General features: G+C 36.3%; 1 protein-coding gene across 1 annotated transcript in view; it reads left to right on the top strand.

The window, feature by feature from the left end:
- The window catches only part of LOC108692244 (facilitated trehalose transporter Tret1-like), a 96033-nt gene that overhangs the window by 23689 nt on the left and 49787 nt on the right, over positions 1–22557 (top strand). Inside the window, exon 3 of the mRNA XM_018200419.1 lies at positions 19069–19357. Within this exon, the coding sequence (XP_018055908.1) occupies positions 19069–19357 (289 nt within the window). The remainder of the gene's footprint in view (positions 1–19068; positions 19358–22557) is intronic.

Here is a 22557-nt window from a genome sequence, read left to right as displayed (position 1 = left end):
CATTCGATACGATTCTACAGCAGTTTTTTTCAAATGGTAACAGATCAATGCTGTCCGCAAATCGCAGTTTCCAGGTACAAAATTCGAGGTACATATTCAACGCTATTACAAACTATACTGTTGTATGAAACTTGTATTGTTGTGAGTTGAAAATCTTTGTCAGATGTTAGAACAAGGAAATGGCATCAATGGCGCCGTGTAGTTCTGATGACATTGACAGCTATGGCCATCTATTGGTAAATTCCGGTTTCATATTTATATACCTGGTAGGTTCATTTTATGTGCTTTTTATAACTATTTACTGTCGAAATGAAGGGAGAAAAAGACACTTATCGATTATTATAAATGTTTTAAAGCGATCTCGTCATTTCGTGTCCAAATTATCTTTACTTACAAATAGCATGTAATAAAAATTAATATATGATTCTCGCTTGTGATGTCACATTTCTAAAATGGTCGTTGCGATTAATTAGGAGTCTTAAATCACGTATCGACGAATCAGTCCAGTTGCGTCAGCGAGAAAAAATACACTTTTTTTCGTTTATCCTGTGTATTACGCGTCGAATTATGAAAAAGAGATCCGATGAAAAGAGAAAAGTTAATTTCGAGGGACGTCAATTTAGCGAGGAATTGCACGTTTTGATAAGAAGAAATTTTTCATATTGGTGTGCTTCCGCCGTTTTTTTTCCGAAATTCGAGGCTTTATTGTAAAAAACTAGTTATACATTTATGATTCAAAGTATTGTCCATCGCTGGCCACTTTCTCCCATCTTTTGGGTAGCGTACGAATCCTGCGTCGAAAAAACTGGTCATCTTTTGAGGCTATCCACGAATCGATCCAATTTTTTACTTCTTCATAAGATCGGAAGTGCTGGTCAGCCAGGGCGTGTGCCATTGATCGAAACAAGTGATAGTCAGAGGGAGCAACGTCTGGAGAATACGGCGGGTGGGGTAGGACTTCCCATTTCAACGTTTCCAAGTATGTCTTGACCACTTTCGCAACATGGGGTCGAGCATTGTCATGCTGCAAAATCACTTTATCGTGTCTCTCGTTGTATTGCGGCCGTTTGTCTTTCAATGCTCGGCTCAAACGCATCAATTGCGTTCGATACCGATCGCTTGTGATTGTTTCAGTTGGTTTTAACAGTTCATAATACACTACGCCGAGCTGGTCCCACCAAATACAGAGCATGATCTTGGACGTCAAAATCACCGTTCTTGAAGCGTTGAAATCACGACACGTTCTTTCACCGCTAATAATGGCCTCACCATAAGTATTTGAGAGCATTCGATGAGCCTCAGCCGCAGATTTCTTCATATTGAAGCAAAAAATTAAAACCTCCCGCAAATGACGAGAATTTGGCTCGTAAACTGACATTTTCAATCGAGAATAACTTTATGATGCAGACACAAATCGACTAATGTTTTTATGGGGTTATGTTGGCAGATGCCCAAGTTTATTATATGACATCTATGATCTATTTATTTCGACCATCACTTACCGCTAAAGCCATCTATAGGGAAACGGCGGAAGCAAAGTTATACACCTAATAGGAAATTCATATATCTGTTAATTTAGTCGGATCTGGTTTGATCTCGTCATTATTACATGTGCTAGATAAATGATCTCTTTTCTTAGAAATTCACATTTCTCAGGCTGTAATTTTAGTTTATGTTGTCTTAGCTTATTGAATATTCGAGCCGCGCGTTGTGGTTCTGTAAATCGGCTCCGTACACGATTATGTCATCTATATATTAGTCAATTTAGAAAAACATAGTAAAACACATTTTCTTTGATCGATTCATTTTTATTTCTCAACATAGTCTCCTTTCAACTCGATACACTTGATCCAACGATTCTCCAACTTTTTCAAGCCGTTCGAATAATATGATTTGTCCAATCCTTCAAAATAAGCCTCTATTTCGGCGATGAGTTGCTGTTTTGATGGTGAATCTCTTTCTTTCGAATCATTTTCAGGTTTGGAAACAGGAAATAGGGCTAAATCTGGCGAATTGCTGGTTAGGGAAACAATTTGTAGCGGAATTCGTTTAATTCGGTCATCGGTACCGGGCACGTGAATTGTCTTGATGGAACTTTCTTCTTCGCCAAATGGGGACGTTTTTTCTTTAAAATGTTGAAACGGTCCAATAAGGCTGCGCAATAATCGCCACTGATAATTTTCTTCGACAGAAGATAATCGATATGAATTATACCACGTGCATCAAAAAACTGTCCATCACCTTTCCAGTCGATTTTACGGTCTTTGCCTTCTTCGGAATTGGTTCACTCGGTGAAATCCATTGTTTGACATTGTTCCTTCGTCTTGGATGTGAAGTAATGGATCCATGTTTCGTTTCAGTAATGATTCGATGCAAAAATTCATCTGGATTACGTTGAAATTTCCAAACATTTTTGAAATCGTCACATCGTGCTTAAGGTCCACAGTGAACAAATCGGCACCCATCTTGCTGATAGTTTTTTCATACTCAATTGTTCGTGCAAAATTGAAATCACTGTGTCATGTGATATGCCTGTGGCCTCAACAAGTTCGCGCACTTTCACTCATCGATCAGTTAAAACAATATCGTGGACTTTATCGATGGTTTCTGATATAGTAGCCTCAATTGGACGTCCTGAACGAGGTGCATCACATGTACGATCATTTAAATTCATTCATCCAATTGTATACAGTTGCAAATGCTGGTGCAGATGCTTTGCAACATGTGCTATGAACATTATCCAACTCGGCTTTGATTTCTTTTGGCGTTAAACTTTTCATATGTAGATGTTTGATTACTGCACGAAACTCGTTTTTTTCCATTTTATAAAAAATATAAAGGTTGTTGTTCGCTTTAATCATCTACAGAAATGAAACCACTCGATGAATTCCGTTCAAAATTAGTAATCAGCTGAGAGATGCTACTTATCAAAAAATAATGTGACATGATATTACGAGTGTCCTCTGACAGATTTTCTAAGAACTTACTGACTTGCCCTCATACTAAACACATTTAATACTTTGTAATCCAGTTAGAACGGAATTCATTAATCTTTGGAAAGTGGCGCATTTTTCAATGCGCATTTTTCAATGCGAAGGGCATCCTATTGAATTCGTACGCCCATAAAAAGCAGTTGAAAAAGCAGTTTTGGCTTTATCCGACTCAGTCAATTTGGGAATTTGGTGATAACCAGACGCTAGACCTAATGTAGTAAAGCATTTAGCATTTCCTAGCTGATTGACAATATATCGGTTATATTAGGCAGAGAAAAAGAATCACCTATAGTTAAGTTGTTCAATTTTCTAAAGTCTATGACTATGCGTAATTTAGGTGTTCCTGTTGCATTAGTCTTTTTGGTACTATAAGTAATGGCGCATTCCACTGATTATTGTTTGATCGTATTATTTCTTCGTTAAGCATTGTGCGTATTTGCTTTTGCACTTTTTCCTTATGCTTCTCGGTCAGATATGATTTCACGTTAACATGCACTTTATCTGCGTGTGAATTTCATGTGCATATTGGTATGCGTCAATGGATCTCCTTTCAAATGGAATATTTATCATCATTGTACTATATGCAGATTTCTGTACTGATTTATGCTCTTCTTTTCCTCAGCATTTAAATGCTCTAACTTTAATGTATTTTCGATGCATTTTCTTGAAATTGTCTTATTTTCTTCTTCTTCTTCTTTTTTCTTTTGTATAGACGACAAGTGTCTTCCGACGCTATTTCGTATTTACGGAAGGTATTTGCATTTCTACATACATCTCCGTGGTATTTATGATATTGATCAGACAGAGATGATTTTTTGGCTGTACTAGACAGTTTCCATAAGTACTCCTGGTTGCGCTTTTACAGCTTGAATTATTCCCGTATTGTTAGTGGCGGTTTCCAGTTGTAGTGGCTTTTATGTTTGCCTTACCTAGGGTTGATTCTTATTATTTTGTAGAGATATAATTTCAATATGCTGTCTCTGATTTTCAAAAGCTTGTCGCTGTAGTCGCATTTCACAAGATGTTTTCGTAGGGAATCAACTCCAAGTAGCCTTCATAGTCGATTAAAAAATCATCTGCAATTACGTTGTGCTGTGTCTGGCGTTCATCTAATAACGTGATAACAGTTATTTTTCTTATAACAATTATTTCGTATCCTGCAACTCCAAACATCATCTTGTCTTCATATATTAACGTTTCTCCCCTCAAATTTTGTAGTTTTACGAGGGTTACTGCTATTCCAGTGTCGAAAGGAAATTTAGTTTTTCCTTTCTTGAATTCTTTGATTTGCAAATTTATTAAATTCAACCCTGTACTGGCTCATAGCACCTCAGTGACTTGCGAAATTTTAATCGCGTGCAGGTTTATGACGGTTTCATCCTTGCGGAATCTTCTCTTCCTTTCTTCTCTTCCTTTCTTCTCTTCTTTCCATCGCCATTTTATTTTCTGCTGTCTTCGGGTTTTTTCGTCATGCATTTTCATGCTTCCTCCTGATGCGATTCCTGAGCGTCCGTTTAACGTTCAGCATTCGTTACGGAGATGTCTTGTCTTTTTGCAGTATTTGCAATATTTTGCAACTGTATTTATATATTTATGTTACCTTGTTCGCTCGGTTTTGGCAACAAATGTCAGTCAACGTATCTGTTGGTTCGGATTTCTTGACCACTGTGTCTCATTTTTCTACATTTTTGACAATATGATTCTCGGTGATGAGTTGCCAAATTTGAATATCGAGGGATTGTTACCAAGTGGTCTCTTGATTTTTTCTTCAGCAGTGCTATTGCTTCTTGCAGTATAGCATAATGTTGTGACTTCACAAGTAGTTTGATTTCATTTCGTAATCCTATTTGGAAATTCTGTAGAGCTTGTTTTTGAATAGTATATAGAATTATGCATTTTTGTTCGCTGTTATGCCCCTGTCCTTCGATCATTGACTCATATAATTCCATTGATAAGATATCGATTTTCAAGCCGTATTGTCTAGCGTTCTCGCTCGATTTTTGTTTAATAGTATTAAATCTATTTGTTGTGCTTCTTTTGCTTAAGATAGAAAATTTCTAACTCCGATTATAATTGTTGGAAGTCATATATATCCCGTGTCTCGAAATCTATCATTGCTTTGCTTTTTAACTTGGTGTACAGTATAGCATCTAATAATGTTTTTTCATCTATTGGATTTATGTTTTTTATGGCATATGAACATGCGCTAGAAATTCTTTTAGTTTAGCCTGTAAATTCGATTTCCATCGAATTCGAATATCTTTCTCGTGCTTCTTTAGGTATATTCATTTATGTGTATTTGCGCTGGTTGTGTACGTTCTCATTCGTATGTGCTGTCTAAGCAATAATCGCGCGTGTGTCGCGTGCTGAGTATTTCGATGATCCTTTAGTTTACCTTTTCTTTTATGCATAACTTTCATTTCTTTCTGGAATTCTCTAATTCCCAACATTACGTAAGAGATCTATTTGCAAATCGTTATAGTCATTTCCAGTTGGTAACTGTGGTTCCATTACAGCTTGTACTAATTCTCCGGATAGTGCTGTCGGTGCTTGTCATTTTGCACTAGGCGAAATGCGGTGCATTTCTATAACCGTTATTATTATCTCCGTAATTTTCTTCAGAATTAAAAATGCTACTCGTATGACGTAAGGGAGTATTCCTATCTGAGGATGACTCTACTAGGAGTTCTGCTATGATTTATTCTGTCTCGCCTATTGTTATCGTCACTAAACGTCAGAACCTTGTTTTTACGATCTTGTTATTTTCACGAGAGTCTTGCTCTTCGCTTGAATTTAATTCGATAAGATTTATTCGATTTTCGGGTATTTCACGATTTACAATGTTTTCGCGATTTTCGCAGTTGTCACGATTCTCGCGATTCGTTCCGTCTGCTACAGGTGGCGAATTTAACTGTTCTATCGCGTTCTGTGCTTGTGGATTTAATAACCACGATGCGTTCGGTAGAAAATTATCAGTATTGTCCAACATTCACGCGATTTACAAAAATTTTCGACTTACAGTAGAAGTACAGTTAGTACTTATAGTTTGCTTGGCCTAGTCTGCATGGCAGACGCATGCCCTGACCTTGTAATAACAATTATTATGTTATATTTCCCTAAACTGTTCATTGATACGTGTGTTTATCGTAATGATACGGTTTTCTTTTGTCAGGGATTTTCCTGTAATGAGAGGCAGGTCTCCCTTGACTGAGCTTCGCGTACCACTTTGAAAGCATCGACCCTATCTTGGTGAACAATCCCAGAGTCTAATCCTCTTTTTGAGATTGCTTTATCCATAATGATTCTTTAGAGAAGTCAACGAATGCTTCGGCGTTTGACACTAAGAATTGTATCGCCTCAGGCAGTTTCCATTCGTTATGAGGAACAATATCGAAAGGCAATTCTTTGCGCTTCGAATTCTGGGCACTCTAAGATGAAGTTCCAGACTGTGTCATCTTTAGCTCCACATTTGCATGACCTTCTTTCAATAATCCCTAGTTGTGAGAGTTTCGCATGGAAGTTGCCATTCCCAATTAGAATCTGCGTAGTTGGGCTGAACTCATTTAGCTTGAAGCCTTTCTTGTATGTTATTGAAGAAGGTGAATGTTACTCGACCCTTTGTCGAGACTTCCCATCTAGTTTGCCACATCTTTGTTATCTCTTTCCTTATTAATTTTCTTACGTTTTTCGTATCTTTTCCGAGTACGGTTCCATTTATCTCTATGTCCTTGCCTTTTCTTATCTCAAATAGGGCTCTGCGCTCATATAAAAGTAGGTCGATGGGAGTTTGTCCTGCTACCATGCAGAGCGATTCCCACGATGCTGTGCGGTATGCGCTTGTATGTGCTATAAGCACTTCGCGCTGCACAGCCCTAAGAAGTTTCTTATCTTTCACAGTACACAGGTCGGCCTATTCCGCGGCCGCATATGCGACCACTGGGATGAACATTCCCCAGTAGGTTGTAGATAGCGTTCTGCATTTAAGGCCCCATTGGGATTTTGCCAGCTTACCAAGCTTGTTGAAAAGTACTCCTAATTTACTCTTTAAATATTTGCAATGTGATTCGCATACCTCTATCGAAATGAACACAAGGTACCTAACCGAGTCTTTGAATCTTATTTTTGTCTCATCTATCCTAACAGTGGGTGGGCTACTTTTGAAGTCTATTCTTCTTCTTCTTCTTTTTGGCCTTCAATCTTGGCGCACTCCTCCCTGTTTATCGACTTGGGTCCTTCTTAATTCCTCGCTTCTGAGTAAGATTGCTTCAGTCTTTCGCTTGGAGATTTGAAATTTGGCCGATTTACCACGATTTCGACAATCTACCAATATCTGGCTGCCAGCTTCTATCTCCCTTCGGGAGTTGCCGCTTACCAATATAATAAGATCGTCTGCGTATGCTATGAATCGATCTTTAGCCTGTATCTCTAACATCCTTAGCAATTCATCGCATTAAGTTCCAGCAAGTGCCTGAGCATCGAGCTCTGCGAACATTCTCTAGTTGCCCACTTTGATACTTTTGAATCTCCTATCGAGATGCTTACTCGCCTTTTGTCGAAGAACTTCGAAGACATTCTTAGGGCATTCCCTCGACTTCAATCCTTGCAACACTAAGGACCATCAGACGTTGTCAAAGGCATCGGAAATGTCAAAGAGCAACGTCACAGTGTATCTCCCTTCAGAGGCAGAGACTGCCCGCTGCAGCTCCACGATTGCATCCTCTGTCGACCTGTCCGACAATCCGAACTGCCGATTGGAGACCCTTCTCGGCGCCAATGCCGTATTTGTTAGGCTCATTTTGAGAAGCTTCTCAAAGAGTTTCCCTATTACAGGGAGGAGGCATATTGATCTATAGAATTTTGGGTCTTTCACGTCTTTGTTTGTCTCGCCCTTCAGAAGGATTCGTAATAAGCCCTCCTTTCAGATTGCAGGAAAGACGCCCCACTGAAGGCACCCATTGAATACTCTTAGGAATAGCTCGGGGATTTCTCTTACCGATATTTTTAGTACTTTAACTTCTATTAGGTCCATGCCTGGAGCTTTATCGTCCTTAAATATTTTGACCGCTGTGGTCATTTCCTTACCCCGTGAAGAATGGGGCATCCGTTGTATCTGGCGCTATTCTTACCAGTCTTTTAATTACGCCTTGTTCTTGCGTGTCTTCGTGGCTTAAGTCGTTTGGTATGTATGCATCCAACAGACATTGTGCCATTTCCTCTACGGTCTTTGTCATATACTCTTCTTCTGAATATGCTTATGACCTTTTCTATTTTTAGCTTATTCGCCTGCTGTTTATATATAAAGCCCCATGGGCTTTTCATTACCACACTTGTAACAAACTTTTTTCAGCTTTCATATTTTGTTCTCCGTTCTGTTGTATTGGCGTAGGGATTTTTGATATTCTTTCTTTACTGATCGTTTCAGCTTCAGTCCTTTGGTTCCTTGATCATCTTAATCCTTGGATCGTTTTTCTTTTTCGACTCACCTCTTTTTTCATTTTCGTTAGTTCTTCTACCCACCACGGATTTGACTTCCTAAAGGCTCTTTTCCTCGGCATCGATATTTCGTATGCCTCTAATATTACCTGTTGTAATTCTTCAACCATCTTTTCTGCTTCTTCCTGGGGCCGAGGGCTCCAAGTTTTGACTCGGATAGATCTTTCTAGGCTCTTACTGAATCGCTCCCAGCTCGGCCCGCCGTATGTCGCCGTATATCGAACCTATTATTTGCAGTTCTGCAATCATTCGCCGTTTTTGGCTCCCTCAGTCCGATCTCCACGGGATTATGGTCACTGGTTGTCCATTCTCGCCTCATCTTCCATGTGCTGATGATTTGGCTTATTTGAGGGGCACTAGAGTCACGTCTATGAAAGACGATCTCCTCCTCGTTTCGAAGGTGGGTTCTTGATGGACTTCATTTATTACTTCAAAGCCAAACACACGGATGAGGATTTTGAACTTCCTCTCTCGTCAGTCTCAGACCGACGATCGTGCGTTAGTATCTACCGCCACTATGATTCTCTCGCCCCTTAGAGAATGAAACACCCTTTCGAGATGCTTGAGGTGGCTCTCAATTTCGTCGCTGTATTGGAAATGACACGACGTATATTGATAGGCCAGGGGCTTGCACTTCCGCACACACACAACACATACAGTGGGTCGTGCTAAGCTGCGAGACAAATATCATCTGCAATCGGGAATTGCTGACCGCTACCAACGCCCACGGGTGTTCTGAGCGCACTGCAACAACTTTCCCGTTCCTAATCCATAAAGGGTGTAGCTCTCGCCCTGCTTCCTGACATATGATTCCTGTAATAACAGGATATCAAGTTGCTTTTCGGCAACAAACTGACGTATCTCGCCTATTACCGCAGCTGACCGCCCTGTATTCAGCTGCAGTATCCTGACTCTTGCTAGCTTGAAGCCGGAGAGTGATGCCGCTTGAGTGTCTTGTCTTTGCGTGCCATCTTTGTAGGACTATGCTGACTTCACGATGATATCATTTGTCTATTTTCGCCACTTGCCTTTTCTGTCGGTGTGCGTATTGCTTCATCAGATTATCGCATCGTTCTAGGAGTATTTTGACAGCGCGAAGTTTGCTTACTACCCTTTTTGGCTCTTTTCAAGCGTCGCACCTCTCTAAGATGACTATCCTGACACTTTGACTCTTGCTAATCTTGCTATTTTTCCAGCCTTGGTGTTCAAGTTTTGTTTTATTTTTTTATTTTTGGCTTCCATATAATTATTTATTTTTCCTTCTTAGTGGAGAAGAGAAGTCAAGTGGCTCACCCACCTATACGCCACTAGGTCTGACCACTCCAGGGGGGCGACAGATACCCTGGAGGCGCCGTTCGAGACTGCTCTGTTTACGTTCCGCAGTCATGCACCCTCAGCACGACTTCCTACACCTTGATCTTTGAACGAGCGCCATTATTTGGAAACGTTCATCATTTGAGCATTTATCCATCCATGTTTGATGTGAGCTGAAAATTATAAAATTATAATTATTCATCCATCTGTTAGATACCCTGATTCCGCCATGGCCTGAAATCAATTAATTAATCCGAGCCGTGCCAGCCCCAGAAGTGTCCCTCGCCTATCGCCATAGCCCCCCCCCCCCCGAGGAAAGGGGGCAATGACGGCAGGGTCAAGCGCACGGTCACTCCACAGTGGTTATGCCATGTATGAACCATTTTACCGTTACGGGGTCGATGGCTACCATATGCTGTGTTGATAGATATGGTAAAGCTGTATCCCATCGCTGCCACCAAATGTTGTACTGCTCAGAATACAAGGCTGTCGCTCAGAGCGTGGAATCACAGATTGGATGTGGTGATGTCGTTTGATAAGGGCTCGAAGTCTTCCAATTAATATAAGCCAGCCTTCTTTTCGGAGCATGGTTCTTTTCGGAACGGCGCCGAGGTATTCAAGGCTTTTATATTTACGCTTTTATATTTACAAATTAGGCCGAATTAATGTGCATGGTTACATTTTAAAATAAAGTATGTCATCGATTTTAAAATCAAAAGTGACTTGATTTGTGTTGCTTTAACTACTGGTCTGCAAAAATTCTGCAGACGTAGATTTTGGGTATGACCTATTTGAGTCATAACATCACAATGTGATAATAAGAAAAGAGGCGATGTATAAAGGAAAATTTTATTTTGATAATTATTATGATATAATAAAACGAAATCTTGGTTTTAGTGAATTAAATGCGGAGCAGTATTTTGTAAATAGGATTAGATCTAATCATTATTGTAACTTAGGGGTTTCTTTAGCAAAGAAGAATTTTGTAAATAATGAGCGATGTGAATGTGAATGATAGAAAGAATTTGAATCATGTTATTTATGTAATAGATATGATGATTTGAGAGCTTAAATCAGGAATGTTAAATCAGGAATTAAGGTTAAAAAAAGTATTTCATCATGTCGATGTTTTTGAACTCAAAGCTTAAAGCAGAGGATTAGTCAACATTAAGAGTTATTTTTAATTTTATCAAGAGAACTGAAAGAGTTATTTAAAGTTGTTACATAGATTTATGTTCGTCATATTTTTTCTTTTTTCTTAGTTCTATTTTGAATTAGATTTAGTTTTGTGCCATATAGTCCATAGATTAGAGTTGAAGGCGCCATCCTCTTCCCCCTCAAGGGAAACATTCCTTAATAAAAAAAAAACCTTAATTAATACTCGTCAACTTTAATTAATCGCTTTGTCAGATAGTTCTGCACCTTTTGCGACTAGATTTTTTCGTATAAAAACGCGTCGAGTATAATTTTATCAAATTTGAAAGTGAGGAGACTTTTCTGGCTAATTACCATTTTTATAGTTAAATTATAAGATATGTATTTTATTGGATTTTTATTTATTTAAGTTATATAATAGTACATTATTCTTATATACTATCATATTTTGCGAATTAATACTTAACGAATCAATGAAAAAGATTAAATATTATTAGATCTATATATTTATTTTTTTAAGCAAAACATTTGAGGTTAAGATATCACATGAAAAAATGTTTGATACAATTCTTCAACGCAACATAAAATTCGAAAATTAGAAATTGACATGATTTGAAGCTTTAAATATATCATCAACATCATGTAATATCTGCCGCATCATCAGTATCTATAATGTATCTCATTTACCGGCATCTGAAGTTAGTGATAATTTTTATGTCGAAGATATGAGGTGCTGACGATCGAGCTGACGCAGGTTTATCAAATAATATTGAAATTAATGATTTAAATAAAATCAATCTTCAAGCAATGAAGAAAAAGAAGAACAAAAAGAAGAAGAAGAAGAAAATGAATTTGTATTTATTTGAGCAACAAAAGAGAAACAATCTAAACAATGAAAAAATGAAGATAATAAAATGTTGAAAATAAAATTGATTTCAAAAATTTCTTGCTACTTGGACAATTATAGAAACTATTCCACTTATCATTACGTAGTCTTTTAAAAGATATAAAGCAGTTTATACATAATAAATGTCATTCTAATATACCATCTGATCCCAGGACACTTTTGCATACTCCAAGAAATACTGATGTTAGAAATTGTGCTGGGGCGATATTATCACTTTGGTTTATTGAAGTCATAGAAAAGTTTTTTTATCTGCTCCTATAAATATAACTAATAAAAATATCTATAAATATTGATGGATTACCATTATCAAAATCCTCATAACAGCAGTTATGGCCAATTTTGGGTTCCATAAGAGAATCAAAATAAGTTTTTATTATTAGAATATATTACGATAAACAGAAACCTTGTAATCCGATGATTTTTAAAAGAGTTTATAGAGGAAACAAAATTATTATGTAATAAATTGTTATTAATAAACGCATTCAATGTATAAATTCCATAATATGTATAATGCTTCAGAAAAAGCATTCATTTTATAAATTAAGGGATACATTGGTTATTCAAGTTGTACCAAATGTATAACAGAAGGTGATTTCCGTTGTAATAAAGTTTGTTTTCTTCAAATAAATGCTTCATTGAAAATAAATCTTGACTTTAGATTAAAAAACGATGAACATCATCACATTGGAATATCGACTAGTGAAGAAATTCAAATTTTGATCTAATAAATAATGTACTGTTAGATTATATGCATTTGATTTGTCTAGAAATTATGCGACGATTATTGTACTTGTGAATATAATATAAAATTTAGAGAATAGAAAATGTAAAATCATCAAATTTAGAAAATATATTAAAAATACACGTATCCTCTGAGTTTGTACGAAAGCCTCGATCACTGATTTTGGTGAAATTATGGAAAATCAGAATATCGACAGCTGCTTTTACATATAGGACCTATAGCTTTTAAAAATATTCTTCAAGGTGACATATATGATCATTTCGTACATATTGCTGCATACTGCATAACGTTACATATTGCTATTAGAATATTATGTTTCTATATATTTACAAAATTTATATTTCATAACGTTACATGTTGCTATTAGAATATTATATTTCTATATATATTTACAAAATTTATATTGCAATTCTAAATTTAATTGTGCAGTTCATATCATATTTACGAGATTTTTCTGCTCTTGTTCGTAAAAGTATTTTTGACACAAATGAAATCATCATGTCGGTCATTATGTTATTGAAAAATGATTATAAAGAGAAAGATATCGCATAAATAAACTGAAATATAGAATCACTCTGTTTATGTGATATCTTTCTCTTTACAATTCCTTAAAATGTCTAAAATATCGAATGTCCTTAAAATGTTCTTAAAATATCGTGGAACATATTCAGGATGATCTTGAGAATATTTTGTGCTGTTAGGATTTTTGTATGTAATACTAAGTATCCAACTCAATTAATAGAAGTTTTAATTTTTCTTCAAAGATATTCTTCTTATTGAATGTCTTCTTATTCCAATCTATTGTAAGTAATGGCAACTTTAATTCTATGTCAAAAATTATTACTCTTCGAAAAAAATTAATGTATCAAATGAAAAATTAAAATCCATATGCTGCAATCATAACTAATCAAGTTAAATTCTATCAAATTAAAAGGTAAAACAAAAATGGTATTGTCTCTTATTATTTACTTAATTCTAATGATATGTATAAAAGGTTTGATATCAAAATTGACGCCAAGTGAAATTCCTCAAAATTTTATGTAGTATTTATAAAAAAGATTTGATATCAACAATTAGTATCAAGTTAAATGTTATATGTAATTTGGATACCAAATTATATGTATATATTAGGTGTACAACTTTGCTTCCGCCGTTTTTTTCCGAAATTCGAGGCTTTATTGTAAAAAACTGGTTATACATTTATGATTCAAAGTATTGTCCATCGCTGGCCACTACTTTCTCCCATCTTTCGGATAGCGTACGAATCCCGCGTCGAAAAAACTGGTCATCTTTTGAGGCTATCCACGAATCGATCCAATTTTTTACTTCTTCATAAGACCGGAAGTGCTGGTCAGCCAGGCCATTGATCGAAACAAGTGATAGTCAGAGGGAGCAACGTCTGAAGAATACGGCGGGTGGGGTAGGACTTCCCATTTCAACGTTTCCAAATATGTCTTGACCACTTTCGCAACATGGTCGGGCATTGTCATGCTGCAAAATCACTTTATCGTGTCTCTCGTTGTATTGCGGCCGTTTGTCTTTTAATGCTCGGCTCAAACGCATCAATTGCATTCGATACCGATCGCCTGTGATTGTTTCAGTCGGTTTTAATAGTTCATAATACACTACGCCGAGCTGATCCACCAAATACAGAGCATGACCTTGGAGCCGTGAATATTCGGTTTGGCCGTCGACGTGGAAGAAATCATGGCCGGGAACTCCCCATAATTTTCTGCGCTTGGGATTATCGTAATGAATCCATTTTTCGTCCCCAGTCACAATGCGATGCAGAAATCCCTTCCGTCTTTGCCTTTCAAGCAGCTCACAAGCAAACGCCGTTCAACATCTCTCGGCTTCAATTCGTACGGCACTCAATTTCCTTGCTTCTGAATCATTCCCATGGCTTTGAGGCGTTTTGAAATGGCTTGTTGAGTCACTCCCAATGATCGTGCCAATTCTTCTTGATTTTGACACGAGTCTTGCTCAAGTAATGCCTCCAATTCTGCATCTTCGAAAACCTTCTCTCTTCCACCGCTATGCCGATCTTCGACGTCAAAATCACCGTTCTTGAAGAGTTGAAACCACTCACGACACGTTCTTTCACTAATAGCGGCCTCACCATAAGTATTTGAGAGCATTCGATGAGCCTCAGTCGCAGATTTCTTCATATTGAAGCAAAAAATTAAAACCTCCCGCAAATGACGAGAATTTGGCTCGTAAACTGACATTTTCAATCGAGAATAACTTTATAATGCAGACACAAATCGAGTAATGTTTCTATGGGGTTATGTTGACAGATGCTCAAGTTTATTGTATGACGTCTATGATCTATTTATTTCGACCACCACTTACCGCTAAAGCCATCTATAGGAAAACGGCGGAAGCAAAGTTGTACACTTAATATCTTAGATTTTTACGTGGAATTACATTAGTCGAGTACTACTATTATAGCATTTTGTGCCATAATAGTAGTACAATAGTACACAATCTAATATATAAATTGTAGGGACAGAGTGTCTCAGAATATTTGTGACTATTTTGGGATTATACAGGATATCTCAAAATATTTATTATTTTTATGTGCAGATAGAGTGGACTAAACTGAACAGAAAGTTCCTCTACCACTTTGCAATTTTTGCAATTACCCAATGAACAGAATATCCAAAATCGACGCATTAGACAACTTTAAAGGTTCTTTGAAAAACATCTTTAAAATATGTCACAAAAAACTCTGAAAAATATCTTAAAGTTGTCTTATACGTCGATTTTATCCGCTTATTCGACAATTTTTAGAAACTAACTATTGTGAAAATTACAAAAACAGTATGAGGACTTTTTGACTCAGTTTAATCTTTATATGCACACGAAAATAATCCTAAACACGGACATCCTGTATATTATTTAGGATTGCATCAATGTGCACATTATTCTTTTTTCCATGCGATCTTATAGGAGCCTCTTTTCAAGGACCGAATGCCATAGATTCCTGTGTAAAACTTTGTAGAAATATTTTCTATTTTATCCTATATATACATGCTGTATAAATCCTATAGACTCTATTATAAGAAATTTAGAGGAAATAGGCACAACACAGAAGCTATTAGCATCAGGGCTGTGTGGCTCAGTGGTAGGATGGAAGTCTATCAACTCGGAAGAAAGACCAGGCCAGGCTTCGAACAAGATACTTTTCTCTGTTGTCATTTATTGTGTATAAGCATCTACAGAGACTATGTTTCAAAATTCATTGTCAGTATTGAAAATCTATAGTGCACATAACGAAAACTATAAATTTTCAGTACTTCAAAGCGAAAAATTTCTGTTTTACATGATGGAAAAGAGATATGATATTCATTATTTCTTAATTTTTTTTTTATTTATATTAGGTGTACAACTTTGCTTCCGCCGTTTTTTTTCCGAAATTCTTTATTGTAAAAAACTGGTTATACATTTATGATTCAAAGTATTGTCCATCGCTGGCCATTACTTTCTCCCATCTTTCGGGTAGCGTACGAATCCCACGTCGAAAAAACTAGTCATCTTTTGAGGCTATCCACGAATCGATCCAATTTTTTACTTCTTCATAAGACCGGAAGTGCTGGTCAGCCAGGCCGTGTGTTCGATCATTGATCGAAACAAGTGATAGTCAGAGGGAGCAATGTTTAGAGAATACGGCGGGTGGGGTAGGACTTCCCTTTCAACGTTTCCAAGTATGTCTTGACCACTTTCGCAACATGGGGTGGAGCATTGTCATGCTGCAAAATCACTTTATCGTGTCTCTCGTTGTATTGCGACCGTTTGTCTTTCAATGCTCGGCTCAAACGCATCAATTGCGTTCGATACCGATCGCCTGTGATTGTTTCAGTCGTTTAACAGTTCATAATACACTACGCCGAGCTGGTCCCACCAAATACAGAGCATGACCTTGGACGTCAAAATCACCGTTCTTGAAGCGTTTAAACCACTCACGACACGTTCTTTCACTAATAGCAGCCTCACCATAAGTATTTGAGAGCATTCGATGAGCCTCAGCCGCAGATTTCTTCATATTGAAGCAAAAAATTAAACCTCCCACAAATGACGAGAATTTGGCTCGTAAACTAACATTTTCGATCGAGAATAACTTTATGATGCAGACACAAATCGACTAATGTTTTTATGGGGTTATGTTGACATATGCCCAAGTTTATTGTACGTCTATGATCTATTTATTTCGACCACCACTTACCGCTAAAGCCATCTATAGAAAAACGGCGGAAGTTGTATACCTAATAACTTTTTAACGAGTTAAAATTTTCTTAAAGTCATTCATGATCATGACCTTGACAATATATGTCAAGGTCAAGATCATTGGGGGAGTCCCCTATACTATATATTTATCAATTTTTTAAATATATATTATTTTAAAAAATCAAATTCTATTGTATCCAAGCCATTGCAATAAACGAAAATCAGACTCAAAATCAGAGAGGTAGTTTTCACTTCTCGACCACGCCTGAACGCAAAGAAGAAGAAGCCATGTAACCTCGTATAGAAGCAACGTAACGAATGCTAAATTAACATTTACCTTCTCCTTTTACTTTGCATTCTTTGCAGAGTGGATCTATATATTAGAAAAAAAGTGCTTTTTCACTCTATTGGAGCGATTTCACTACATTTTATGAAGCATAACTTAATGCCTAATTATAGTGATGGTAATGGATCACTCGAAATATACAGGCTAAATTTTGGATTTTAGTTGCACTTGGATTTCACTCGTTTTGAGAAATCTCACTTTTTCAGTTTTAGAGAGTAAATTTTCGCACATAGCAAGAATAGAGCAGTCTTTTGTTTTGAATGAAAACGCGTCAAATAAGCATAATTTCATTGAAATGAGGAACGTCTTTAAATAATTACCTAAATAGCTTATACGAGAAATCGAATAACAGATGAATTGTTATTCGATAATAATAAATTGTTTATACACATGCGATTATAGCTCAGGGTTAGCATCTAAGGTTACCACTCCACAGGTCTTAGAATCTAACCTTGCTGAAACCTCGTGCGTTTTTAGAAATATGTACATGCGTATAAATGTTCGGTGTATATTACTCATGATGAATATATAACGTAAATATGAGAAAAAAAAAGGCTTTGATTTTTTTATTTCTTATATTTGAATCATATTTGCATTTTGGTATCTAGGTATTAATTGACAAATGGAATCCCTATTGGAAATTGTTGAAGACTATACATTACTTTACATAGAAAACAATTATGGTTGAAGATTTATCGATTCAAAACATTCATTAAAAACTATAGAAAAACTATAGAAAACTTCTATAATAAATTTTAGTTTTCTATAATAAATTTTAAGCAGGATATATAAGTTAAAATTAAATATTGCAGATTATTATACAAATAAATTAAAATGTTTTGTAGTTAAAGGTTAAAATAAGTATTTTTACATAGAGTAACTCCGGTATATACCATATCTATCAAAAACTTAATTTATTAAGTATTATTTACTGTATTTAAAGTAACGAACTATTAGTAAAACTTTGTTTATTATTATGAAAAAAAATTAGAAATCCAAAATATTTATATTTCATCACAGATATATTAAAAAATGAATTTTTTAAACCCTTGCATTTTTACCATATATCCCATAGAGATGGGATATGGCTATTCATAGGGGGAGGGGGGAAGATATGTCTCATAAGACATTTTCAAATAATATATAAATAAGACGTAAAATTACACAATAACTTATAAAATGTTTTTAAAGGTTTATTAAGGAATAAGAATGATAAATATATATATGAAGTAATAAATAATAATTACAATCTTCCAGGATATATTACAAGTGTTATGATATGAGGTACATATTTCATGTAATGCGTTTATTGTATTTAGTGCACTGAATTCAATCTGCGCACTTTGTATGCTTTAGGCATAAATCCCGCCTGTTAAAAATACCATATACTCAAACAGATGGGATATACAATAAAGACAATAAATTAAACAAAAAATACAAGAGCAAACTTATATTTTGTTATACAACATATTTTACTATTCCTCTACACTCATGTATTACGAAATAACCACTAAGTCTTTTGCACGATCTACAGTAATCATTTTATTAGATTATGATTTATAATGGCGCTATTTAACAGTAACAAATCGATTCAACTCACAATAATTTCATTAATATTAACAGTAAGAAATCATAATACAATACTAATATATTAATATAACATAAAGGCAACACTGTAACAGAGTAGTTGCGGGCAAATTACCTCCACTTCTTCTATTTTTTCTGACTTTTGCGGCGTAAATCTCACCGCAGCGTATTTGCCGGAGTTACTCTAAAAGATAAATGTTGTAATAAAATAAGCCTTTCGCTCTAAAAATTATTTTAAAATTTCATAAAGTTGCTTTTTATTATAATGTACGTGCATAAAATTTAAAGATACTTTTTTTTACAGATTACAATAAATGTCCTTAAAAACCGATACGTTCTTAGTTCTTTCTTTGCATGCTTTTTTGCGTTCCTGGCTCAACAATTAAGCGGCGTTAATATTATGATTTTCTACGCTTTAACACTCTTCAATGTTGGTGGATCAGGTGATTTAACTGGAAGCGAACAAACCGTCCTTATTGGTGGAGTACAAATATTGTCTTGTTTCCTAGCGATGTGTCTAATAGACGTAGTCGGACGGCGAATATTGCTAATTGTATCTTCGGTACTTATGGGATTATTCCTTATACTGTTAGGTAAACGATTTTTTATAATGGTAATGTCTGTCAAATAATATGCATGTCTAACTCTTTTAATCTTTCAGTATTCTATAATTTGTTACATACATACCTGAATATATTGTGAAAAATATCGCATAAAAATTAATTATTACATTTTTTTTTAATGCAAACATTAAGAAATATAAACATAAACCATAAGATAAAAAGGTAAACTTTTACATTAGGGGATCATCTTCGATGATCTTGAATAACCTGTAACAGGTTTTAGCAGTGGTCGCCATTCGTTAAAAAATTATTAACAAAATAAGTTTAAAAAAATAACGTCTCTTTTCTACCTTTCTATAGAACAAAATATATAGAACAAAAATTTTCTGTTTTAAAATATTGGAAACAAATTAATTCGGTCCGTTTTTTTTGTGCATTTATTTCAAAACAAAATGAATGAACAAATCAATTAAAGTATTGTCCATAGTTGCCTACTACTTTTTCCCATCTCTCAGGCAATTTTCGAATTCCATTTCGAAATAATGACTCGTCTTTGGAGGCGATTCAATTTTGGAGCCAATTTTCGATTTCTGCGAAAGAAGTGAACCGGTGACTTGCTGCATCCTTCGGAACAACCAGTAATCAGAAAAAGCAATGTCCGGAGAATATGGGAGGTGCGGTAAAACATCCCATTTGAACGGTTCCAAATTGGCTGAGCGTTGTCATAAAGAAGAATAATTTTATCATGTCTTTGCCCGTATTCCAGCCGTTTTTCTCGCAATACACGGCTCAAACGATGCACGGATCAATCAATCGTAGCCGATACTGATCGCCCGTAATGGAATCGCCAGGTTTCAGCAACTCATAATAAATAAGACCCTTTTGATCTCAGGGCATGATCTTCGAATCATGAATGTTCGGCCGTGGTGTTGATGTTGAGGTCGATGGCAACAATTGATCGGGTTTAGCATAGTATTTTTTCTTCTTGGGGTTGTCGTAGAATATCCATTTCTTATCTCCAGTCACAATCCAATGCAAAAAGCCTTTTCTATGTTGTCTTTGAATCAGTCGTTCGCAAATGAAAAATCGCCTTTTAATGTCTCTCGGTTTCAGTTCATAAGGCACTCAATTTCCTTGTTTTTGAATCATTCCCAGAAACGGCTTGTTGAGTTACTCCCCCAATGATTCTGCAAGCTCCTCTTGCGTTTGACTCTGATCTTCTTCGAGTAATGCCTCTAATTCTTTGTCTTCGAATTTTTTTGGCTGTCCAGAACGAGGCTTGTCTTCAACGCTGAAATCTCCATCTTTGAAACGTCGAAACCATTCCCTATTTATCAGTTGGAGCAGTGTCACCATAAACTTCGACAAGCATTCGACGGGCTTCACTTTTCTTCCAATTAAAGCAAAAAATCAAAACCTCCCGTAAATGCTGCTTGGTTAACACAAAATTTGACATTTCAAACATAGTAAAAATCAAGGTTTTTTTATGAAACTCAAAGCGATATAAACTGAATATTATTAGCAGATGTATAACCTCTCTGAAACCGCCAAAATCAGCTGTCACATTCACAACAGCTCAAGCAATCTTTAGGGAAATGGACCGATTTGTACTCCCAATAGATTTCCTGCTTTAAAAATAAAAATTTTCTTTGAATACGTTTTCTCATAATTTTTGTTATTATTAATAGTTATTATATAATTATCATATAGCGCTTAAGAGCGCATGACTTTCTACGCGAAGCGACTTTCATCCCACTTCTCCTCTGCCAAGGGACACGATTTTCCACACAAAACAAGTTTTATTATATTTTATTAAAATAGAGATATGGATAATATTTTGCTATAATATTAGGTGTACAATTTTGCTTCCGCCGTTTTTTTTCCGAAATTCTTTATTGTAAAAAACTGGTTATACATTTATGATTCAAAGTATTGTCCATCGCTGGCCACTACTTTCTCCCATCTTTCGGGTAGCGTACGAATCCCGCGTCGAAAAAACTGATCATCTTTTGAGGCTATCCACGAATCGATCCAATTTTTTACTTCTTCATAAGACCGGAAGTGCTGGTCAGCCAGGCCGTGTGCCATTGATCGAAACAAGTGATAGTCAGAGGGAGCAACGTCTGAAGAATACGGCGGGTGGGGTAGGACTTCCCATTTCAACGTTTCCAAATATGTCTTGATCACTTTCGCAACATGGTCGGGCATTGTCATGCTGCAAAATCACTTTATCGTGTCTCTCGTTGTATTGCGGTCGTTTGTCTTTCAATGCTCGGCTCAAACGCATCAATTGCATTCGATACCGATCGCCTGTGATTGTTCCAGTCGGTTTTAACAGTTCATAATACACTTCGCCGAGCTGGTCTCACCAAATACAAAGCATGACCTTGGAGCCGTGAATATTCGGTTTGGCCGTCGACGTGGAAGAAATCATGGCCGGGAACTCCCCATAATTTTCTGCGCTTGAGATTATCGTAATGAATCCATTTTTCGTCCCCAGTCACAATGCGATGCAGAAATCCCTTCCGTCTTTGCCTTTCAAGCAGCTGTTCACAAGCAAACAAACGCCGTTCAACATTTCTCGGCTTCAATTCGTACGGCACCCAATTTCCTTGCTTCTGAATCATTCCCATGGCTTTGAGGCGTTTTGAAATGGCTTGTTGAATTACTCCCAATGATCGTGCCAATTCTTCTTGATTTTGACACGAGTCTTGCTCAAGTAATGCCTCCAATTCTGCATCTTCGAAAACCTTCTCTCTTCAACCGCTATGCCGGTCTTTGACATCAAAATCACCGTTCTTGAAGCATTGAAATCACTCACGACACGTTCTTTCACTAATAGCGGCCTCACCATAAGTATTTGAGACCATTCGATGAGCCTCAGCTGCAGATTTCTTCATATTGAAGCAAAAAATTAAAACCTCTCGCAAATGACGAGAATTTGGCTCGTAAACTGACATTTTCAATCGAGAATAACTTTATGATACAGACACAAATCGACTAATGTTTCTATGGGGGTATGTTGACAGATGTCCAAGTTTATTGTATGACGTCTGTGATCTATTTATTTCGACCACCACTTACCGCTAAAACCATCTATAGGAAAACGGCGGAAGCAAAGTTGTACACCTAATATTAAAAATTACATTTATATGTTCTTTAAAGGAAATTTTTTTAAAGCAGGAAAAATCTGTTAAACCTAATCTTAAAGCAAATCTAAGTAAAGCAGA

The sequence above is a fragment of the Atta colombica genome, unplaced genomic scaffold (assembly GCF_001594045.1).
Source record: "Atta colombica isolate Treedump-2 unplaced genomic scaffold, Acol1.0 scaffold67, whole genome shotgun sequence".
Taxonomy (NCBI): domain Eukaryota; kingdom Metazoa; phylum Arthropoda; class Insecta; order Hymenoptera; family Formicidae; genus Atta; species Atta colombica.
This window is presented reverse-complemented; position numbering and strand designations above follow the sequence as displayed.